The 23,397-nt window shown below is 29.7% G+C and overlaps 1 protein-coding gene across 3 annotated transcripts in view; it reads right to left on the bottom strand.

Annotated features, from left to right (window-relative positions):
- raskol (Ras GTPase-activating protein raskol) overlaps positions 1–20,311 on the bottom strand; it is a 143,157-nt gene extending 122,846 nt beyond the window's left edge. Inside the window, exon 1 of one of the 3 annotated variants that reach the window (XM_089224904.1) lies at positions 20,009–20,311. In XM_089224904.1, the coding sequence (XP_089081030.1) occupies positions 20,009–20,126 (118 nt within the window). In that variant the 5' untranslated portion in view covers positions 20,127–20,311. Of the gene's footprint in view, positions 1–887; positions 1,534–20,008 lie in introns of those variants that run through there. The other 2 variants (XM_089224902.1, XM_089224905.1) reach the window with 2 other exon arrangements.
- Positions 20,312–23,397: the final 3,086 nt, after the last annotated feature.

Genomic DNA, 23,397 nt, shown 5'->3' with positions numbered 1-23,397 from the left:
TTATGTGGTTTTTATAAGTTAAAATTATATTTTATTAAGTATTTCAGATTTGAGGTACTGGTTCGGACGGTAATCGTTACAAATGACCCAATATACAACTTTATAAAATTCGACAAATGTGTTTACCAAGGTTTTCGCGCAGTACTCAATTGGTGACGACATGATTTTCTGTTGTTCGATCTCGTGGATCACAATCGAATTTGAAAATTATTACGATTAATCAATTTTGGATATCCTGAACTCGTGAAATGGATTCGTATGATAAACTTTACGAGTCCGGCAAAAAAATGGGGAAAAAATCAAGAAAATGTGCGGACGTTACTACAGTAAAACCTCTGTATAACGGACCCTCTATTAAACGGAATCCTTTGCTTCCAACGGAAAATATCAATAGTCCCAGTGCAAACAATACATGAATTTTTACCTCTTTATAAAAATGCTGTGCGTCTCGTGTGATTCCGTTTTTGGAGAGGTTTCACACCGTTGTATATATTCACAGAAAGAAATCATAACAGTACAAAATCGACAAATGTGTAGTCTTTGTTTAAATTTTAATAATAATATTTTAATCAAATAAACTGAATTAAAGAGCAGAGACCCGGAAAACAACAATTTTGAGTTGTGTCACTATACTTTCAGCAGTGCAGCGATATATGAATTAAATTAACAATACATCACTTGACGTAATATCGATTCGAGTAAAATTGATTTGATTCAAAAGAATCCGGTTTGTCGGCGGATTGATAAATATTTTATGAATTCATATTTGATTATTATGTTTTTACAAAGCATAGCTGTTGTATACGCATTAATCGAGCAAAAATAGTTTCGATCATAATCGCCTAATAATAATACCTAATACAATATCATAACGGTTTGGTTATTACCGTGAATGTAATCGTCGACGATTTTGCACGACCGTTCGTCGATCATGTACACATTGGGAGAAGGTATGCCTCGCCTGAAGTCGGAGCTTTTGAAAAAGTCCAACGAGTAACGTCGTTTTTGGCACCTTATACACCGGCAAGAACCGCGCATGGACGGTTCGAAAACTGGCGACAGCTGGTGTCCAAGCGTCGTCGGCGTCTGCGACTGCGCAGATGAAGAAACATTGGCTGCAGCTTTAGCGGCCGCCGACGATCCGCCGTTAGACGACGACGACGACGACGACGAGGAGAAGGATCGGCACGACGTAGGCGGCGTGTCCCGTCCGCCGCGGCCACCGGCGCCAGAGGAACACAGCGAACAGCAAGAACAGTCTTCGTCTCCACCGTCCTCGTCGTCGTAGTACGAATCGTCGTAAGAGTCTTCTTCCTCTTCGTCCAATTCGTCGTCGTCGTCGTCGTACGAGTGGTCGTAAACGCACGGATCCCGGACGATAACGACACCGTCGTCCGGCGGTTCCAAATAATCGCGCCAAGATCCGCGAACTCGACGCGCGTACGGTTGCGGCGATCCGGGAACGCGCAGTTCTTCGCCGTCGCAACAGTGCGCAGCCGCCGCCGCCGTCGCGATCATGACGACGGGGGATGCGTTTTTTTACTTGGAACGCGCGCGGACTATACGCGAGAACACGCACGACGAACACACGGGCACACGCACGCTACAATACGAACAACACGACGTGGTCGGCGCCGTAACGGAATCTGCGATACGACTGGACCGTCGTCACGCCAGCGAGCATTATCATCGAGCGACGGCGGCACCTGATATCTTCGGCGGCGGCCTCTACCCGCGCGCGCGTCGTTTATTATAAGGTCACGGTGAAAAACCGGTTCGACGCGAACGTCCACCACCGCCGCCGCGGCCACTCCGCACATGATAATATGTAGGGCGTTCGACGATTGTTATTAATTAATATTAATGCGTACGACTCGATCAATTCGCGTTTGTCAATAATATTGCATTGTGTGTGCGTGTAAGTAAGACGCATTATGCATACGCCGTCGTGGTCATCTGCTGCACCGCGGGGGTGACCCCGTTGCTTGTAATGCACTCGCGGTGCATGGCCGCACGATGGTGCACTGGATCTGCAACGATCTATTGTTTCGTATACAAAACGTACTGCGGCTTATACAATTTTTTTCTATTCCTCCCCCGAGAGTTTGATTTCCGATTCGAAGCGGGAACTGTAATTGATAATTTTTTTTCCCGACCGACCGCGGGTGGAAAACTGGAAATCCGCCGGCACTGCAGCGCGTCCTAATCAGATCAATGCACGAGAACGCGTATCGATGCGGTTTAGTATTAGGTTTATATAATATATAGGATTACTTTAACACCGGGTTACTCGTGTGCTGTTCTACGAGGTGAATCTAAATATGATGTAATATATAGGTACCGATATAGTCCGAGAATGACGTTAACTCGACAGCAATGCGAATTTCTCCTGTGTAACGTCAATAGAATCGTTTTTGTAAGTGGCAGAAGCATGGCAAAAAAACAGTACGTGTGGCTGGTGCGGGATAACTCGATTTCAGTCTTCAACGAATTGCATCCTTCATCCGCAACCAGTGGCGTCGAAATATATACTATGAAAATCGTCATAGTCGATTTTGGTAGGCAGGGGGATCATCTTTGTCGTTCTAAATATTTCATGATAATTGTATTATATACAATACAATTAATTATGAACTAGAAGTCGATAATATTACATTAAAACTATATACCTACTTAGTGTTTGGTAAGGTAATTATGAGAAATAAGTGGGTGTCAAATATTTATGTGGAGGTGTCTAATGTCGTCTCATAGGTAAAATGTTGGACTTCGGTGCCACTGCGCTTCTGAAATAGCTTAATTCACGTCCTTATCAATACATACTACTGTGTCCATTTATTTGATTTCCGCCGGATCTCTTGATCCCTTGAATAACTGCAACTGCTGCGCGTTCAAAAAATAATAATAACGTAATAAATTTATACCTATACCTATATTATATGCCTAATAATTGTCGGTAGATTATTGTCGTACTACGGTCGCCGTAAAGTCGACGCCGGTTGAATAGACTGAACGATTTTTTATTTTTTACCGTGCATTCAGCGAGATAGTAAATTTCGAGAAAAGTTTAGGCGCTTAACTGCGCCGGTAGGTATAGCCGTAGAGTTTATGTTTGTTGTTCCGACCGAACTTATTTTACACCTGTTTTGTGTTCAATGTTTATGAATTGTATACATAGGCTAGTCAGCCACTAACGCGTAGCCATACAACAAGCTGTTGTCAAGTGCAAAACAATTTCCGAAGGAAGGAAACAATAGATCATCGTGCGGATAAACCAAAAATCGTAGGCGCACGAGAAACAATGGAGTAACCGCAATCAAAAAGGCGTTCATAACTTTGACAATCGGGATGTGACGCAGATATTTTATAATATTATACCATCCCTTCTTCTAATCGCCAAAGTGCAAATCTCATTATATACATTAGATTATATATATTATAAGCAAACGTGTTTATAGAGTTTTTATTATATGATTATTGAAGTAATTAAAATGAAATGCTTTTATGTAAAAATTTAAAAAGGTTAAAAAATGAAAAAAAAAAAAAAAAAAAATGAAAAATCGAAAAGTAATAAAATTAACAAAATTAATAAAAATCATATTTTTTAAAACGTTATTAGCCTCTTATTGAAGCCAATTCATATTACAAGCATAATCAAACAATTTTATATTTTATTTCTTTTAGCTGGTATTGAATTTATATGATTGTCCTTTTGACTTTTAATTTGAACAAACTATTAGATACTATCTAATTACTAATAATTAGTTAAATTAGTGACATAGTTTAGTACTTTTTATTTATTTAATTAAATTGTATTATTTTTTTTTTTTTTAGATTCTGTCTAAAAATATTAAGTAATAAATAGTAAATACTAATAATCGGTAAACCAAATTGTTATCCTTTAAGACCTGAGTTATAAATTTATAATATTTACTACAAATGTAAAAAGAAAAAAATCAGGTAATCAGGCTCCAGATCCTTTATAAAAGTCGTTTTTGTAGTGTATAATAGTATAACACAATATAATACAATGCAATATAAAGGTGCGTTTACATAGTAGTAAATAGTAATGAGTGAAATGTGAACATATTAAATTATTATATTTCTGACGTAATTATGTTTTATTCGATTTAAATGTCACATCGCATTGTCCGAATCCAAAATACTGGGAGTTGTATCTATAGAATAGATTCTATATGATAATATTGTTATAGATGTTATAGTTATAGGTAACAGCGTGCACGAGATTGTGGCCGATCATGATTTGAATGGATCACATTTTATACATTTTTTCATATACATAATTATATATATATATAAGCTCATTGCCCAACATGTGTTGATCGATGGGCGATGGTGGTGTCAGGCTGTCAGAGGAGTCTGATTTACGACCTGCGCCCGTAGACAAGAACTGAAACACCTAAGAATGATATTTTAATGAATACCTAATTGTCTGGTTTCTTCTTTCAAAACCGTCTGATATTATATAGGTATCACTATATTCAAGCAGGTATATAATTAGTTTTTTTGTCGACTCAATTTGTTATAAATTCCAATACAAACATATGTTATAACTTATATTATATACCTTCGTTTTATAATACTATAATACTATAAGAATATATATATAAATTATTATTTATAATGTATGTTTGTTCTAACAGTATCACGTAACGACAACTTACACCTTTTTATTGCAAATACTTTCCTATTTAATTAATAATTATTAAGTCATAATTGATAAAAAAATGTTTAGTATTTATTTTACAATTATATTTTTATCGATAATAATTACTTACTAAAAAAAATACACTACATTTCATAACTTTAAACGTTTTGGACTTGTACTTGGATGAATCAAGGCTTAAATAATAATAGAAATGTAACTATAACTAAGAAACAAGTGTATGTATTAAGATGATATATATGTATTAGTAATTAAACAATTAAGCAATGTAAGAGAATATATGAACTGAAAAAAATATCAAAAATAAAAAACAGTGTTGAAGTACATAACAAATAGTACGTATAGTGTTATAGTTACTTCAATATTTATTACATATTATACATATGTATCAATAGTGAACATTAAACATATGTGAAAAAAAAATTAAATATTATAATATTTATGCAATAGTAAAAATTGTAAGCATATTACTACTATATTTGTAATATTATTATTGCATTTATTCTAGTAATTATTATTTATCAAATTATTTATAACACTTGTAAATGTTTTGTATAAAAATGTCGATTATGTATTATTTACTAAATATCGTTGATTATAAATACTAAAATTTATAAAAAATGATATAGTAAGTATTAATAAATGTGTTAAAAGTTGAAAGTCGGTAAGCCAACTAGGAGGTATTCGGATATTTCCTTAGAATTCAATTTTTTACCAAAATAAGTTAAAATCACGCGCGACTGTCTATCATTAGTTGTATACATACCTATGGTCCTATATATATATTTTAGAAAACTGTACCAGTATTTTATTTTAATCAATATTCTTAGAAGATTCAACTAAGAACTATAAAAATCAGTCTAATATCTTGTGATAAATTTGAAGGACAGGTTTTCTGCAGCATTTACACACCGATTGTATCTTATACTAGTAAGTTTATAGTTACGTCTGGACGCTGTAGAAAAACTGTACGATGGATCGTATAGCGCACACGGTATATCCACTAATTGCATTTGTAATTATTTTTTTCAATTGCTTATGTCTTGACGACTAAACATGCCAAAATTGCACGAACCATCAATATCAACTAACATTCATTTATTATTGATAATTTTGCAATCATAAGAACGGTACATTAATTAACCAATCTCAATTTCTTACACATTAGTATCGACCACATATTGATATTACAGAGTGCAAGAATGTATCGTTAAATTAAAGTCATTATAAGTACTGTAACCGAATTTCTTTGTTTGATAATATGATGATGTACCTATTAACTATTAATGTGTATTATGTCTAGAGTGTCTAGAGATGATCTATTATCTATGTTTACGTGATTTTTGATTAGCAAACCATAGGTAATGATACGGAATCCACGTTTATTAACAAATTAAGAATATTGATTGCATTATTCAAAAATATCGAATGCGATTTATTTTTGGGTCAAAAATAATATAACGTAGTAGTATAATTTAGTTGTCTATTGTATATTATTAATTAATTGGTCGTAACAAAACGGTATTACTTTGAATGGAATTTAAGAGAATGGTTGTAATTATTTATTTATTTACGGTACCTAACAGATTTGAGAACAAAAAAAATGTATGCTTTCATATTCGATATTATTGAACAGGTACCTAACATGTGTATTCACTGAATATCTACCTAATATTTTTGTCCATCCATCAATAAATTATAAATTGGTAGGTACTAGGTATATCTAATATGTTTAATGATTAATATTAACCGATAAAAAATTGTATTCACTTAAATCAATATCAAGGAGCAATGGATTTTACAAGATTGTGTGTTTATTTTTGTTTCTGCCATTAGTTTTTTTACCAAAAAAATGCTTAAATTTTGAATTTTGTGGGAGGTTTCTGGTACCAAATTGGATATATTTGGTATAAGAATTATTTATCAATAATTAAATTAGCATTTTCTAGATTCGATGTAATTTTCAAAATAATAAACTCATATTGACGCATTGTGTGCTTTTTTATTTACATTTAAATCTTTAATTTTTTTTTCGATTTATGCGTGATTAAATTTTTGGTTTTTAGTAAATAATATATAAAACAAAATATATGTTACTCATTAGTTTTTCATTACCTACCCAAATTAAAGATTATTAAAAATAAATATTAACAATTCTTTAGGGGCGTTTAAAGTTCAATTTTTTAATGTGATCCAAATCACAAATATATATTATATACTATTTTAGTTAAATATTTTATATTTTCAACTAAGGCATCTTATTTAAACCAAGATTCCCTGTAAGGTATTCATACAGAAATAGAGAATTTTGTTTTATAAAAAGATAATAATAATATATACTAATAATAATATTCTGGATTAAAAAAAAATTGTATTATGATATCATGTAATATTACCTTTTTATTATACTGCGCCATCTAACTGTCGGTGAAAGTACTAAGCAAAATAGGTAGTTGAACCACAAGGTAGCGTACTAATAATCATTTCAACATCTAGTTTTTATTATTTTAATTCTTTATTATAATACTTAAAATATGAACATAACTAATAAACTTAATATAATAAGTAGTCCAAAAGACTAAAAATATAATTTTTTTTGTTCCATCAATAGTTGTTCACACATGATACAGTGCAAACAGATAATATTTTAATAAGGTCAGATTTGAGATCATAAAGCAAAATCTCGAAGGCCAAAATTATATAATTCACAACAATAATATTATTTATGTATTGTTAATAATACTTAAAAACCAGTACAAAAATACGAAAATTAAAAAATTATCGCATTAGTAATTTATAACGAAAACTGTAACTACTTCGTATTTCGCAATGGTTAGATTAAAAATAGTTTTGTTGAGAATCGATATAAAATGGCATAAGTTTATTCAATACTTTTCACTTTATAACGTTGTAAAAAGATAGGTAGCTATAATATTTGGTAATTAAACAAAGTTAGGTTATACTTAAGTAATAATAAAAAAAGTCTGTAAGTGTAGGGTTTTTTCTATACCTGTCTTTATCATTTTTGGTCTTTGCATGGCCGAAATTCATTATATGGAATTATTTTTTGAAAGCAATCGTCGTTTATCGTTGATCCCAAGATTGTAAATGTTAAGATATCGCGCTTAAGTGTTCTATATAAATCAAAATAGATATAATTAAACACATTTTTTTAAATTACAGACCTATATTTTATATTATGGAAAATTAATAGATTGACAGACTACATAAATTACTCGAGTATTTTTAGAATAAAGTATAAACTTTAAAATGTATGATGAGTTTTGAGAATAATATTGATTTAAACGTCTCTTGAAAAAAAGATCAAATCAAAATTGTTTTATTAAAATAGAATGTTTGTAATAGACAGCCGCGGAAATTGTAGTGTGTAGGTATAAATAATAGGTAAGTGTAAAGTCATTATTACGAAGATTGAAAGTTATTGACAACACTTTATAAAGCTGACGCAAATAAACGCCTACATTAATTAAATACAATGGTTTTATGCTATATAATTTTATGAATATAACACTTATTTTAATTATTAAGACAGAATGTGTCTATTAAAAAAATATATATATTATATATTATAAAAGTTAAAAACGAAATATATATATTTGACTAAATTGGGTTGAAGGTCCTCTAATAAATAACAAATAATAATAGGAAATTGAAGATGAGATCATTGAGTGGAGGGCATTGGATGTAAACCGTTCATATTATATTATTTGAATGATCACGTTTTACATGAGTGAGTCACTGAATCTACGTCCACACCTATTTGTTTTGCTGCAATAATAAACTCGTGTACCTACCTAAAGTGCCAGACAAGGATGATGGGAAAGTTTTTAACTTCGATTAATTTGGTAAAACTGACTAAATTTTACGGGCCAATTAGCGATACATCAATTTATTTTATTTTATTACACACTTTTAATGATAGAATAAAATATACAACTAGAATTGATAAAAATTGTAAGATGATATCATAAGTAGGTATGCACGTCAATTAAATACAAAAAACCAAACGCGTGAAAAATAACACGAATTGTTCCATTTTTATAATACAAAACTAAACTCCAAATTTAGATAATTAACAGATGACACATTTATCTGTGATACTTAAAAATCAATTGTATAAGACGGCATAGCACGGAAATTATATTGTTTTAGTTATAACTACTTATAATAATTATAAATTACCCTTTTTTTCTTTTTTTTTTTTTTTCACTTTTACCGGAAATACCCTCACCACCTGGAAACGCCGTTAAGCAATGCTTCGGGTGGACTTATAAGTTACCTAATAACCGCTAACCCAACCTATACAATACAGTTATAATTGAAGAAATATTAATAAATATAAATTATTGTTTATTTAAAGATAAAATGTTTACAACTATTAAAAATTATTTAAATTTATTTACAATTCACAATTAACTAAGAGAGAATAATCAATGACTCGAGTCAATAAAATATAAAATTCATATAATATAATATAAAAAAAATTATATATTATTTAATTTTGATTATGTATGATAAATAATAAAATTACACTATAATAGTTAAATTTAAAGCTATTTACATATAAATTTGAATTCCTTTTTGATATTTCGCTGACTTCATAAAATATAACATTAATAAAACGTTTATTTAATCAAATAACATAAACCAAAAATTCATTGGTGCAGAATTTACTGTGTTATAATTTATCCAGCAAAATCGCTACCGAAATGTTGCTAAAAAATATAAATACGTGGGTTTTTTTTTAAACTAAAGTTTGTTTATAATTATTTGCATTTATATTTCTTTTATTACAAAAAACTAATGAGAAATTCAGAATTGTGATTAGTATTTTATAACTTGACTTTACACCATTAAGACTTACGAACATTATATACATTATAACTTTGATAGAATAAAAAATATCAAATTTCACTTTAAATTAATATTACTAACGGTGTTAATAAATTATGCTTGTATAAACATTAAAAACAACATTATTTAAGATTTATAGCATAGCTTAGTTTATGTGGCAACTGGCAACTATTAAAAATATTATTACTAGTGAAGTTTACACGGTATATATAGAGATTGATATCGATTTGCGTCTGAGGGATGCTAGGGTGAGAGTGTATGTTGCACTTGTCAGTTGCCATGGAAACATCTGTGGACCCCAAATGCTGTGAATAGCGAACCATCAAAATATAGAAAAGTCCGTGCATTATCCTTTAAGATTTTTCACTTGCGTTCGTGAAAAAATGTAACAACTTATAAAAAATGTGTTTTTTTTTAAACATATTAACAATCAATATTAAAATACATTACCTACTAACTTCATGGAAGGTTCTAAAATCTGTTAACCATTAAACTATGTAGGTACCTACACACTGAACATATTAAATTATATTTCTATACAAATGGATAAATATTTTTTTACGAAAAAAAAAATCATTGTTATTTGTTGCGTTATATGTACATATTCTACGATTCTGAATAATTGTAAGTCACTGTAAAATTTATTTATAGGGTATACGAGTATTAGTTTAATACTAACCTAGCCTAACCGTTGCTGAAGTGATATATATTTCAACCAAATATCACAGTCTTAATTGTGATGTCTAGACAATGGAAAATAAAACTAATACTGATTACTAACATTTTTTATGTTTAATAATATTGAAAATATATACTTGATATGAGCGTTGTAGGGAAATATGTTCAAAAAATAAATAATACAAGTTAAATGTAAAGATATGTGGACTTAAAATGAATTATCTAAGTGCTGCAGAAAGTCTACTTACTGCTTGCTAGAGAATATAAAATAACATTTATATCTTGAATTATCAAAAAATTAATGATGAACAACAATATTTAATTGTAAATGCAATTTCGTTGATATTTACTATCCGTCTATTTATTGACAATTTCAATTCGTGTTTTGATTTATTTATTTATTAAATTATTATTTATATAAACTTAAATTTTTAGAGATTTTATGCATAAAATTAAATTATTTATTATGTAAGTCCAATGTATATACTTCTATAATTCTACACTACTGACAACACCAAAACAGCCATAACTATAATAAGTAAGGTTTGAATTAATATGCGAAAATGCATAATATTCTACAATTGATTCAGAATATTTTTGATTAAAAATATTGTCGTTTCGTAATATGTTGAGTCAATGGTTATTTTTTTGCATATATTTGCATACTTGACTGAAAATGCATATTAATTGCATATTTCTGGATAGTTGTATATATGTAGCATTTTCTACAATGTTCTTTAATATATAGTCGTATCACTCGAATCTACATCTATAAAAATATTTTTATGGGTATTACTTTAATAACTTAATTGATAGATAATTTTTTTTTATGGCATGTTCTATAACTTAAAAAAACCTAACTTATTTTATATACGACTTAAAACAATGTCTAAGGAAATATTCTGAAAATCAATTAATTATTAAAAGTTATAATATTTATATTAGCAAAAATAAACAAAAATAGTACGCAATATTATTTATTATTTTGGGCATTGAGAATTATTATCGTTTAACCTATAAAAGTTGACAAATATCCGACGCATATAATTTCATGAATAGGTATTAGTTTAAATTCTAATAATACTGCAGTCTTTAAGTTTTTAGTAGAAATATTCCACGAAATTCGTAAATAATATATCTCGGAATAATATAAATATGTGTGTACTTACTGTAGATACTTATTTAGTATTTAAAATTTACATAAAAACATCTTGATTACTTGTCTTAATAAATCAAAATTAACGTAATCTAACTAGACTAAACCCGTTTTTCCTTCTAACATTTTACCCTTCAGTTTTATAAGTAAGGATGTTTTTATAATCCTTTTGAATTTATATCTATGTATGTATCATATAAAATTGTATAGTTTTTGTACCGCATATATTTCTCCCTTAAACAAAGATTACAGACTGCTAAGCCCAAAAATCTTATTGAAAATGTGTTTAGCTTTGTTTAGTCCTGGGGTTTTATACTAACAAATATATACTTTAATAACCTACACAAGAAGCATAGTTCTTTTCCAAAAATGTATTTTCGTCGGTTTGAGGAATACATTTGCTAAATTATACAAATATTTTAATGCTTGTTAAATATATCATATATTGTGTTTGTTATGAATAAGTATTATGAATTAAGTTGTTAAGTCAAAAATATTATAAATCATAAGAATATTTACATAATTATTTAATTTTAAATAAATAATGTAGGTACTCCAATTGCTGCATTAGTTCCAAAATTATTATTTAATAAAATATTTAAGTTATTAATTAATCAATTACTGTAGTTTCTAAACACAACATATTTTATTTTAATTTATTAAAAAAGACTGTATGTCTGTATGTTTAAGACATATTTACTTATTAATTTCATATGTAGACACTTATTTAAAAATACAAATTGTTGCTTGATAACAATTTTTAAGTAACTGTTTTACAAAAAAATACAAAATTGTATCGGTAAAAGCTTAATAACAAAGAAAAATAGAAGTACGACGAGGCAAAATAAATAATATTTTATTTTATTCTTTTAGAATGAACTGTAACTAAATTTGTAACAAATTGTGTCCATTCTTTTGTAAAACTAAAAGTTATATTTTCAAATTCCTTGATCTGTAAAATTAACTTTGTGCTTGGATTTAAAAATTAAGCACACAGATAATTAATTAATAATTGGTTGTCAACCAACACCAAATATTCTTCAAAAATGTTTCGTTTATCTCTATAGGTATTTATTTTAAATTTGACGATATTACAACATAACATTTCTTTCATTTAATTATAGATTTGAATACTTTATATTTTATTTATTGTAAACAATTATATTTACCTACTTATTATAAACGTGATTAACCTAAAATTGTATATATATATATATATATATATATATATATATATATAAATATATTATTATAGTCTGTTAATGTCAAATATTCACATATTTTTCAAACTACAACATTACATAAAGACAGTTTTATGACTACATGGTTGAAAAACTACCCTATACAAAAAAATTAATGAAAATAGTATGGTACCTAATCAAATTACTTGACCTTTTGTACAAAATTGTCTGACATTATGAGTAGTATGACCTTTAATAAACTTTTATTTTCTATACATAGCGTTTAAATGGCAAACAATATCAGCTCATTGCACAATGGCCCGATAACACTCATATTTACGGTTCCATAAACAAAATATGACGAACACAAACAATTGCTGATACAACAATTTTTAATTTCAAACATTATAATTACAAATTATAGGTGACAGTTTTTAGAAACAATTATGGATATTTGTTATCAGCTTTGCCTAGTAATTTGTCATTAGTTTTTGCTTTTTATTTACCTAAAAATTTATGCAATATAGTATATCTACCCATTTTCAATACTTACACGTGTAGTTCATTGTAGGGATACACAGTTAATATACAATTATATAAGGGGATATTCAATGTCAGCTAGGCAAACATAAAGTCTATGCCACATTGTTCCTTCAGAGGGCTCAATTTTTTTTTCGTGTTATTAACCTTTGTATCACGCAAATATAATAATTTATTTTCACTAGAAATAGGTTGTTTTTTTTATCTTGGATCAGCAGAATAAATAATATAAGAGACCGAAGGAAAATAATTCTCTCAATTCCTCCTGAGTATATTAAAATAAAGAAATAATTGTATACCTGGATAAGTATAAACATACATATTATTTAAAAAATATCAACATTTTAATTTTAAGCAGTAAAATATGAAATTACGTTTCAACAGGTATTAGTGATAGGTTGATGGATCAATAATAAATAATATCACATGAAAATAAATATAAATATATAACAACAACAAATAAATAAACCGTTAAAAATATGAGGAATTTTTCTAATCCTATATAATGGTGTAATTACTAGTTACTGTTCATAAACTATCATCCATTACTATTGAATCATTAGGTACTCAGTCCACTACAAATCCAAAATCTTAGGTACAACAATGGATGGATAAAAAAAACAACTGAGGGCTTTGAGTCATTGGTGACATTTATCATAACAGAGCATTATTATCAAGGGGGAAGAACCAGCTAGTGAGTAACGGCACTTCGCCGTGAGTTACGATATGGGTTATGATAGTATCTTTTTTATAAACTTAATAACTAAGTATAGGATCCATCCACGCGTTTATAAAATTTAAAGGAATATGTAACCAACCAATATTTAAATTTAAAAATGTAAATAGGGCCAATAATACTTTTCAACAAACCATTGTAAAAATTTCTAGAATACACGGCAAAAAATTAATTATTTACTAAACAATATGAAGGTACTAACAAGTTACAAGTTACAAGTAACAATTATTTTCGATAATTGCAGCTATTTCATACTCTTAGAAAATTAAATTTTTAATTGGATATTAATCTTAAAATATGTTAGTATAGTATTATTAACGATTAACTATTAAAACTAATGTTCCTTTGTAATCTCCGAATAACCAATGACATTTTATATTTATATTTATCATGCGCAAAGGCTGTTGAGGGTCCAAATAGGTCAAATGAGTTATAAGTATATGCCAGACATGATTGCCAAAACTATTTTGTTCATTTATAAAATTAAAATTTATCCATATTTTTTTCAACAATTTACAAATTATACATAACTATAAATTAATAATAATATTATCATTATTTTTAACAATCAAAAAATGTCTTCATTATAGTGACAATAGTATACTTACGCCAGTATATTTAAATTTAAAATTTAAGATTTAATATTTAAGCTTAAAATAAAAATACTCAAAAAACAAAAACTATGAGGAGCATTCCAGTTGTTATTGAATAACCAATTGATTTTTAATATGTATAGAGAATAATATTTTAATAGGTATTATACATATGTTAATCTGGCATACAATTTTAGTAATTGCAATAATTAAGTAATTTTAAAATCTGTAGTTTATTAACTTATTATTTTTCTAATTCACATGTTATAATTATTTGTTCAACAGCAACATTATTTACATTTTATATTATACTCCAAACCTAATTAAAATATTAATATTATATAAGAATTATATTAGTATAAAAGGGAGTCCCCTTTTTCGATAAAGTAATGTTTGTCCTTGTATATTGTATGGAAACAATACCAAGGTAAAATCGAAATGTATTTCATAATTTTCAATAAACCATTAAGGATGACATAACAAACTTTAAAAATAATTTCAAATTAAAATGAACATACGACTTGATTATAATATACCTACATGATGTCATGATGATAATAACATTATGTATTAAATTAAAAATATATTGTTAATGTATAAATAAATAAATATTTTGTTCTATAACTTTATAGAAGATTATATTTATATAAATATAAGTTTTAAAATACGTAAATTGAAGCGTCATTAATGGTTTCTTCCATCAATTTGTTCAAGATTTATTTTAGTTTTATATTGATAGCATCACTTATATATTCTTATTGTGCTTACTAGTACAGATTAATAATACATAAATACAAAAATACGTTATTTAAATAAAAATATAAGTTTTTAAGTATCAAACTTTATGAAAAAAATCACATAATAGGTACATATAAAAGTAATTAATTTTAATCAAGAAAAACACACAAAAAAAAAAAACATTGCCAATTCATTATTTAGTATACAAATATTTTATGATACACTTTCGTGTTCATTAAATGTATAGAAATCAGAGAGAAAGCTTTATCAAAACTATCTTATACCAATTACTTGTCTATACAAACTATTGAAAGTAAAAGAAATCACATATTATGTTGTACGTTAGTCAGTATAGTCACTTACACCATTAGGTATACTATTATGTTTAATTTATGTAGGTAAGTTAAGTGGGTTTCTACGTCAACAACAGATCACTACACATTCAACTCAAAAATTAGTGAATATTCAATTAACTAAAGAATGAAATAATTGTATGTTTGTCAAACAAAACAAATGGATGTATCCACACATTCGTCATATTAAATTTTATTATTTACTTATTGGCAATTATTAATGTAATAGTTTTTATTAAATTCTGCAAATCGTCTTATGGTCACTTAATTTTACCATTTAAAATTCATAATTAACTATTCAAACTTCAAAAATCTTTAAGATTTTAAAATATTATTTAAAAACTGTATTCATGATCATAATGTAATTGTGTCTTCAATTGATTTACCAAATTTTAAAATAAAATTTAATCTTATAACATATGCGCTAGTTTACTCAATATAGGCATGTGTATGACGTAGGTATATATACGTTAATTATTTATAAAACGAACTTGTGTAAATATAGGTACTAACTGCTGTGCATTTTTGAAATGGTAATTAATTCTTATATTTTATTGAAAATGATATTCATGAACAATACTACGATAGTCTTAAATAAAATTAGAAATAGCATTACAATTATTAATTTCAGTGAATTCTCTATTTTCTACTTATAGAATACATGCCTTTTGGTTATACAACTCAAATTTTCATAAAAAACTTATGTCAAATTGACTAAAAAATAATTTATAACAATCGTAACTTATATATTATATTGTATGCATTTTTTTCTCTATAAGATATATGTAAAATAGAGAAATAAATCTTTTGAAGAGATGAAGGCACTTATTGGTAAGTATCATCTATTTTAAATAAGTAAACCTATTATTATAAATATATTTTTTTAAAGTTATGAGCAAAGTTATAATAAAACTCTTATTTTGTTATAATACTAATCGTAAAATTGCATTGTGTTTGTTAACAGTATCAATATATTTATTGTTTCTACTTGATAATGTATGTAGTACAGATTAAAAATATCATAACTATTTAAATATATATTTAATTTAAAATTTGTAATAACTTTCGTTACTAAAATGTATTAGTACCATAATATATTAATACTAATATATATTCAAGCATTTTTATTTGAATGAGTTAATTAATAATACTGTATCAATAAGTATTTAAAAACCATATCACAAGAAAATATGCTGAGAAAAATCTTTTAAACAAAAAACTTTAATCTTATGTAATAAATAAATAAATAATGAGTTAGGTAATCAGTAATTCGTCGATAATGTTGTTATAACAAATATCAATTGAAATTTATTGATTTTTATAAATAATATTTAGTCAATTATTCGTGTTAAAATGTGTCATATATAATATTGTGATGCCTATACAATAAAAATAAATAATAATATTTTCTATTGGAATTCGATCACATTAAATCTAAAATCATATAAGATTATTTAAATAAATTAAGTATATTTAGATAGTGGAATAAAAATTAGTTAATAGAATCATCATTAAATTACTAGTTACTACTAAATACTAACATTTCTTTTTTTTAAACATCTGTTGATCGTTGCAATATTTTACAATACGAAATATTACTACCCATCCGCCGATTCATCGATAAAATTTAGTAATATTATAATGTAATATATTAGTAGTATCGAACGAACCAGAAATAATAGAAATATCTTAAATCAGAGATGTTTCTGTTATCTTTTAGTATTGTAAACTAAAGTAAACATTTCTTTCCTATTTTGGGAATTGGTAAAATGCATAAATATTTACAAAAAGGAAAACTGCATGTATATATTATATAAATTTAAATTTAAGTGTCTGTAGTAATCAGCGTATTGTTCGAACACACTGTTAGGATGAAACTATAAAAAACGTATTGAATATTTATAAATTCATTTATACCAACGAAATATCAATAAGTATCTATGATCTAAATACCTAAATAAATCAAATTAAATAAGTACATCATGTTTATACGTATATTTTTGCATAAGAACGCATTAATTAAAGTTAATTTCTGACCTAACACTTATATGCTTATAAAATTACTAATCAGCATAATATAATTATCATCAAAACAAATGGTTATTATAAGCAGTATATTCCGCTTCCACATGTACTAACTACTACAAGTAGGTATATAATGAGATTTGTAAACCCGCCTATCAATTTATTTAAATAATAACATAATATAGGTATAATTATATTATCAGATACATTGTACTATTATATATTAGATATTTAGATAGTTTAGGTACTTATGTATATAATTTACGGATCGAATTGAACTCTATACAAGCGCTTGGCGCCAAACCATTAAACGTCAGCACTTAACTCATTTTTCATAATTATTTAATTTATTTCCGCGATTAATAATCCTGAGACGAAGTCAATACGGATATAAAATATTAACCTTTACAAACAAAGATTGTTTGGGTGCTATACCGCGATTACTCATGACGGAAATGGAATCGAAATTTTATAGAAAAAAACCGTTCGTAGAAATGACATCGCTCGTCGAACGTTCGAGGTTTGATACCTCCTAAAAAGTACTGACCAAATCAAAATGTTGAATATTTGTCGAGTCGAAATATTTTGCGACTTAGGTACCTACTCGAAAGGTTACAGACCAAATCCTATCCAATACGTATGCTGTAATCATTTTTGCTTCGAGATTTGACGTAACTCGTATAATATTATCGAGAGTATATCGTAAACACAACGCTGATAACAATAATAATAATAATGTAATAAATTAATAATAATTACACGCGACGACGATAAAATATATACAAATTATAATATAACGATTCAGTTTGCAATAGACCGCACTTATACACAAACATATGTACACCGGACACCGGACATGTGTGTGTTCATATATATATATATATATACCTATACATATGCCTACGATATGACGACTATACCTATAGTATATAATATGCCAACATATTATTTTATACCTACTAATAATAATACTATACTATATTATGTCCGGTATAATATGTACCGTTCGGTTTCGGTCCGGTGATGGTCGGAGGGGACCGGGTATAATGCGGCGGCGGAGGGGGGGGGAAGACGGAGCACGTATACAAACTGCTCGCATATAATATACACATCGTGCGCCCGGTACGAAACGCATAACTGTAGTAGAGGTATGTTCACAGGTAATAATATATTAAATTATTATTTTCGGACTCTTTTAACGCATACCATACGCGTATGTGCCCGACTATACATATTTATATTAGCTACACCTACCGCGCGCGGTCATTGGGTCAGCGTGGCAAAAGCGACCGCTGCGGGTCATCGTCTTGCCGAATTCGGTACTCCCTCGGGGCTTTGGGAACATCGGACCGTAATAAAACAGATAACACACAATAAGTCGTATCGTACCGACGTTAACACGTTCGTATACCCTACCAACAATATACGGAGTCGGTTTACCTGCAGCGAGTGCACAGTAAAATATGGTTTACGGTAACCCGAAAATCCGACTCGGAGCACGTCTCCAGGAGAATCAAATCTCATGCGGTGAGGTGGAGACGCGCATGAAAAACATCGCACTGTGTACAAATAATACGTAGGTATGGTTTATTATAGTTAGGTAGGTATATACAGTATATGTGCGTTGTTTGATTTCACAGCGTTATTGCGACGACGAGAAAAAACGTACCTAAGTTAGAGTAGAAGTGTTTTTCGTCGACTTTGCAGTTAATATTATAGCTATTCAATAATTTTAGGTCTGATAATTAATATTTCCTAATAACAATAACGTTAAGAGGACGCTATACCCGCAATGTTGTCTCCGTCTTGTACAAGAGCGTAACATGGCAAATTTTACGCTCAGCAGATCACGTTTAACTCTGTTAGTTTAAAATTTAGAGTGAATTGACCTCTTATAAAAATTAAAGGTAACATTATTGTCGAGGGCTTCTTATAGGCTTTTTATTTTATTTTTATTTTTAAGCGAGTTACGAGTATTTTAAAATTGTAAATTGTTTGTATATCTTAAAATGCTTATAACTCGCTTTAAAATTAAAATTTAATAAAAAAACCTACAAGAAGCCCTCGATAATAAATTTTACCTTTAATTTTTATAGCAGGTCAATTCACTCAAAATTTTAAACCAACGGAGCTAAACGTGATCTGCTGAGCGTAAAATTTGCCATATTATGCACTTATATAAGATGAAGACGCGAGTGTAGCGTCCTCTTAACAATAATTTGTTATTGCCCCAATAGTGTATTAATAAGTAGAATTCGCAGCTATGTAATGACTTCACACATATTATTATTATCTGTCAGTTACCGTTGTTACATTATATATTATTAAATTATTATATATATTTAGCAATTAGCAGCAATAATATTAGATAGTGTAATCTTGTCGTGCAACGATTTATGATTATAGCGACGTTAGTGATATGGCTCTTATCAAAAAAATGATATCTCACCGCAAACATTTAACCATCCTTCGACCCGGCATGGGTACACGAGCTTGTTGGTGCAGCGAGTCCTCCGGCTCGCGAAGGGCTTGACGGGGCCCGCGGAAGCGGTCGCACTATTGTTCATTTTTCGCGCGCGATTTAGCACCGAACCGGCATTGGCAACACACAGAGACACTCGAAACAAAACGGAACGTTCGAAAACGGATGTCGATTTCGTGCGCACGTTCGGAACTATCGTCGTCGGGCGAACGGCACGGACGTACTGAACTATGGCAACGCGTGACTCTACTGGTGCGCCGGCAACGCGTGAACTGACTGCACTGCCGTCCGCGGTCCGTCCGTGCCTCGGTGGCCGCCGTTGGCGTGCCAAGCCGGCGGCGATGACGACGACAACGACGCTGGAGACGCTGAAAAACGGAAGGCCACCGGGCGCGCGCGTCCGCCGCGGTGGACGATTACCGTCGGAGGGGGGTGGGAGGCGCACCTTGTGCACACACACACGCTTTGTCGTCACGCCGTCCGTTTATTTATTTATTTTTTTATTATTGTTATATTATGCGCGCCGCACCCGCTCCCGCCCGCCGCACACGCCTGTCGCGTCGTCCGTTAAAAGCGAAAAGAAGCGACGGCCACGGGTTTTCTTCAAATATTGCTATCGCGTACGTCCGTCCGCCCCTGCCCCTACCGTACACCGACTCGTGCGACGTGCTTACACGATCTTCTATTTGGGCACTGGCACCTGGCGGTAGTCTTATCATTTATTATTATGTGTATTGAGATATTAATGGTATTTATTGCTGTGCATTAATTATTGCACTTGTGTGCCGCCGTCGTCGCAGGTGTTGGATGAGTACGGTTTTTGGTTAGACGGGCGTTGGCGAGATGGAGGAGTGCGCGTTTGTCTCGTGGTTAACTCGACCGGTAGTGAAGGCTGCGAATTTTGTTTTTAACCGGAAACCAACAATTGATAATATTTATTTCGTCTCATAACTATACTTCTATTTTCAATATGATTTCGTTCTCGAACGAAATGTCTCGTCGCTGTTCGTATAGTTGTACGTGCGTATATGCGAGTTGTGAGGTTAGTCGGGGTTCCCTCCCTCCAAGATTGAAAACTGTTTAAAGTGAATCAAACAATTTATTTGGTGACTGCGTAAAATATATCTGTATCAGGACGAATGATGTGCATCATTGTACAACTAAAAAATCTGAAATGAGTAGGTACCGGTTTAATATGTAATATATTATATTAGTTTTTTTTTTTGTCATACCTATACCTACCTAGTAAAAATCAAATTACCTCAAGCTGGGAAACCTTGAAAGCTAAATCAATTACGGTTTACTTATAGGTAAATATGTTTGCTATTTTAATTTATGTATAAGTTTCTTATTTAATATTACATAATATTTGTATGGCTTATAATACATTTGTCTCAATCATTATATTTCTATGAAAATTATTGTCAAATATACAAATGTTAATTACATTTTCCGAACACCATCATATTTTACTTAACAGCGAATGCATTAAATAATATTAAATATGAATATATCTACGTAAACGTGATTAGGCACTTAAGGGTCTCAAACTATGCTCTGTTAGTCACTGTATGCATATTCTGACTTTACTTTGTTTTGGATGATTACAATTTAAAATACAACTAATTGAGGATATTATGTAGTATGCATTTATGTTATTAATTTATCTACCAAGAGATGCGTTCTAAAACATTATATTGTACTTAGGTTTACAGGATAAGCTAATAAAATTCGGAGAACTTACATGTTGCATGCGCAGTGACGCAGTGTACACGATTTCATGTGGAACAGTAAGTCAATACTAATCGAAAATCGTTGGCTAATGCCTAAATATATAAAATAATGTTTACACTGTTCACAGAGCGTCGTAAAATGTATAGTAGGTATGCTATACTGGTCTTATTGTACTACATACATTTTAGGGTAGATATCATCACTGGTATACGACAGATATGGTATACCAATATTGATAATATAACACAATATAAAGGTAGGTAACAAAAATCAAAAAACGGTAGAATAGTGAAACGAAAACCGCACCATTAATAAAAAATAAAATAAATGAATTAGTTTTAATCATAATTATTTATTCTTTGTAAGAGGGACCTCTCATTTATCGCGTACGTCATGCCACGGCCCCGAGTTTCGCGCCAAGTCACTGTGACATGATGACACGACGTTCTGGAAACCAAAAACAGTTGTTGCTGACGACGTATAGGCTCGGCGCGATTATTGTTCCGCCAACGCCACAGTTGGATCCGGTCCAATTGTCATCGATTGCCGACGAGGCGATAGGGTTGTACCCCCCCCCCCCCCTCCCCCTTACACTGTTCGGTCAGATTGGTCTAAATATATTCATCGTCATACATTCGTAATCGTAGCAGTTATTTTATTACATGTATACACTATACACTATATATACATATACATCGATGCTACAAGTTATTGCTTGGCGCGGTGAAGTTTTTTTTCGCCGTTGGCCACGTTTTCTAAAAATTTTAACGGTCGTTTTTAAAAGGTGTTAAAAACAAAAGCCAATCGATGATGTTGTATTTTATCACTGAACGTCTCAGTTTGTGGTGCACTATGTATCGTAGCGCATCTTAGATTATAATATATGTACAACTATAGTATATAATAATATCATCATTGATTATAAATTTTTATATTATAGAAAATGGTCTCTGTGTGTATATAAGAGTTAGATGCTAGATATATGTTAGATTAAGCTTTATTTTTTTTACCACCATGCGTTTATTTATACCAACACATATACGACTTAACATCTCGATCAGAAATTACATACGATCTGTTAATCAGAAGTTAAGGTATATAAGTATATTATATATACGTATATGTAATATTATTTATTTCTGAATCCTGAAAATGAATTGTAAAAATATACAATGTACTAAATATTGACGTGCATGGTGTTCCATGTGGATAATGTGGCAAGGCCAATAAAATACGAGTAAAAAATGTAGGTTATCCGTATGATACTACTACGGTAGGTATTTATTATTATTATTATTATTATTATTATTATTATTAGGTAGGTACCTATAATAATAACGTTGGGCACATTTACTAATGAAATAAAAACTAGTACAGACACTGAGGTACAGCTTACTGCTGCAGTGGCGTGGTGAACATTTATAAACCCTGATGGCCTGATGCACAACATATTATATTTCAGTACCTATACCCACTTTTAATCACCATAATATAAAATAATAATAGATACAACTAATATGTGACTATAAATAATTTAATTTTTGTTTTATGTTATTGTTTACTATACAACCTTAAAGTAACACTGAGTTCACTACTCAAATTTATTTTTGATATGCCTCACA

Source organism: Diuraphis noxia, unplaced genomic scaffold (genome assembly GCF_037042655.1).
Source record: "Diuraphis noxia isolate RWA-SAM2 unplaced genomic scaffold, SU_Dnox_SAM2 contig0003, whole genome shotgun sequence".
NCBI lineage: Eukaryota > Metazoa > Arthropoda > Insecta > Hemiptera > Aphididae > Diuraphis > Diuraphis noxia.
This window is presented reverse-complemented; position numbering and strand designations above follow the sequence as displayed.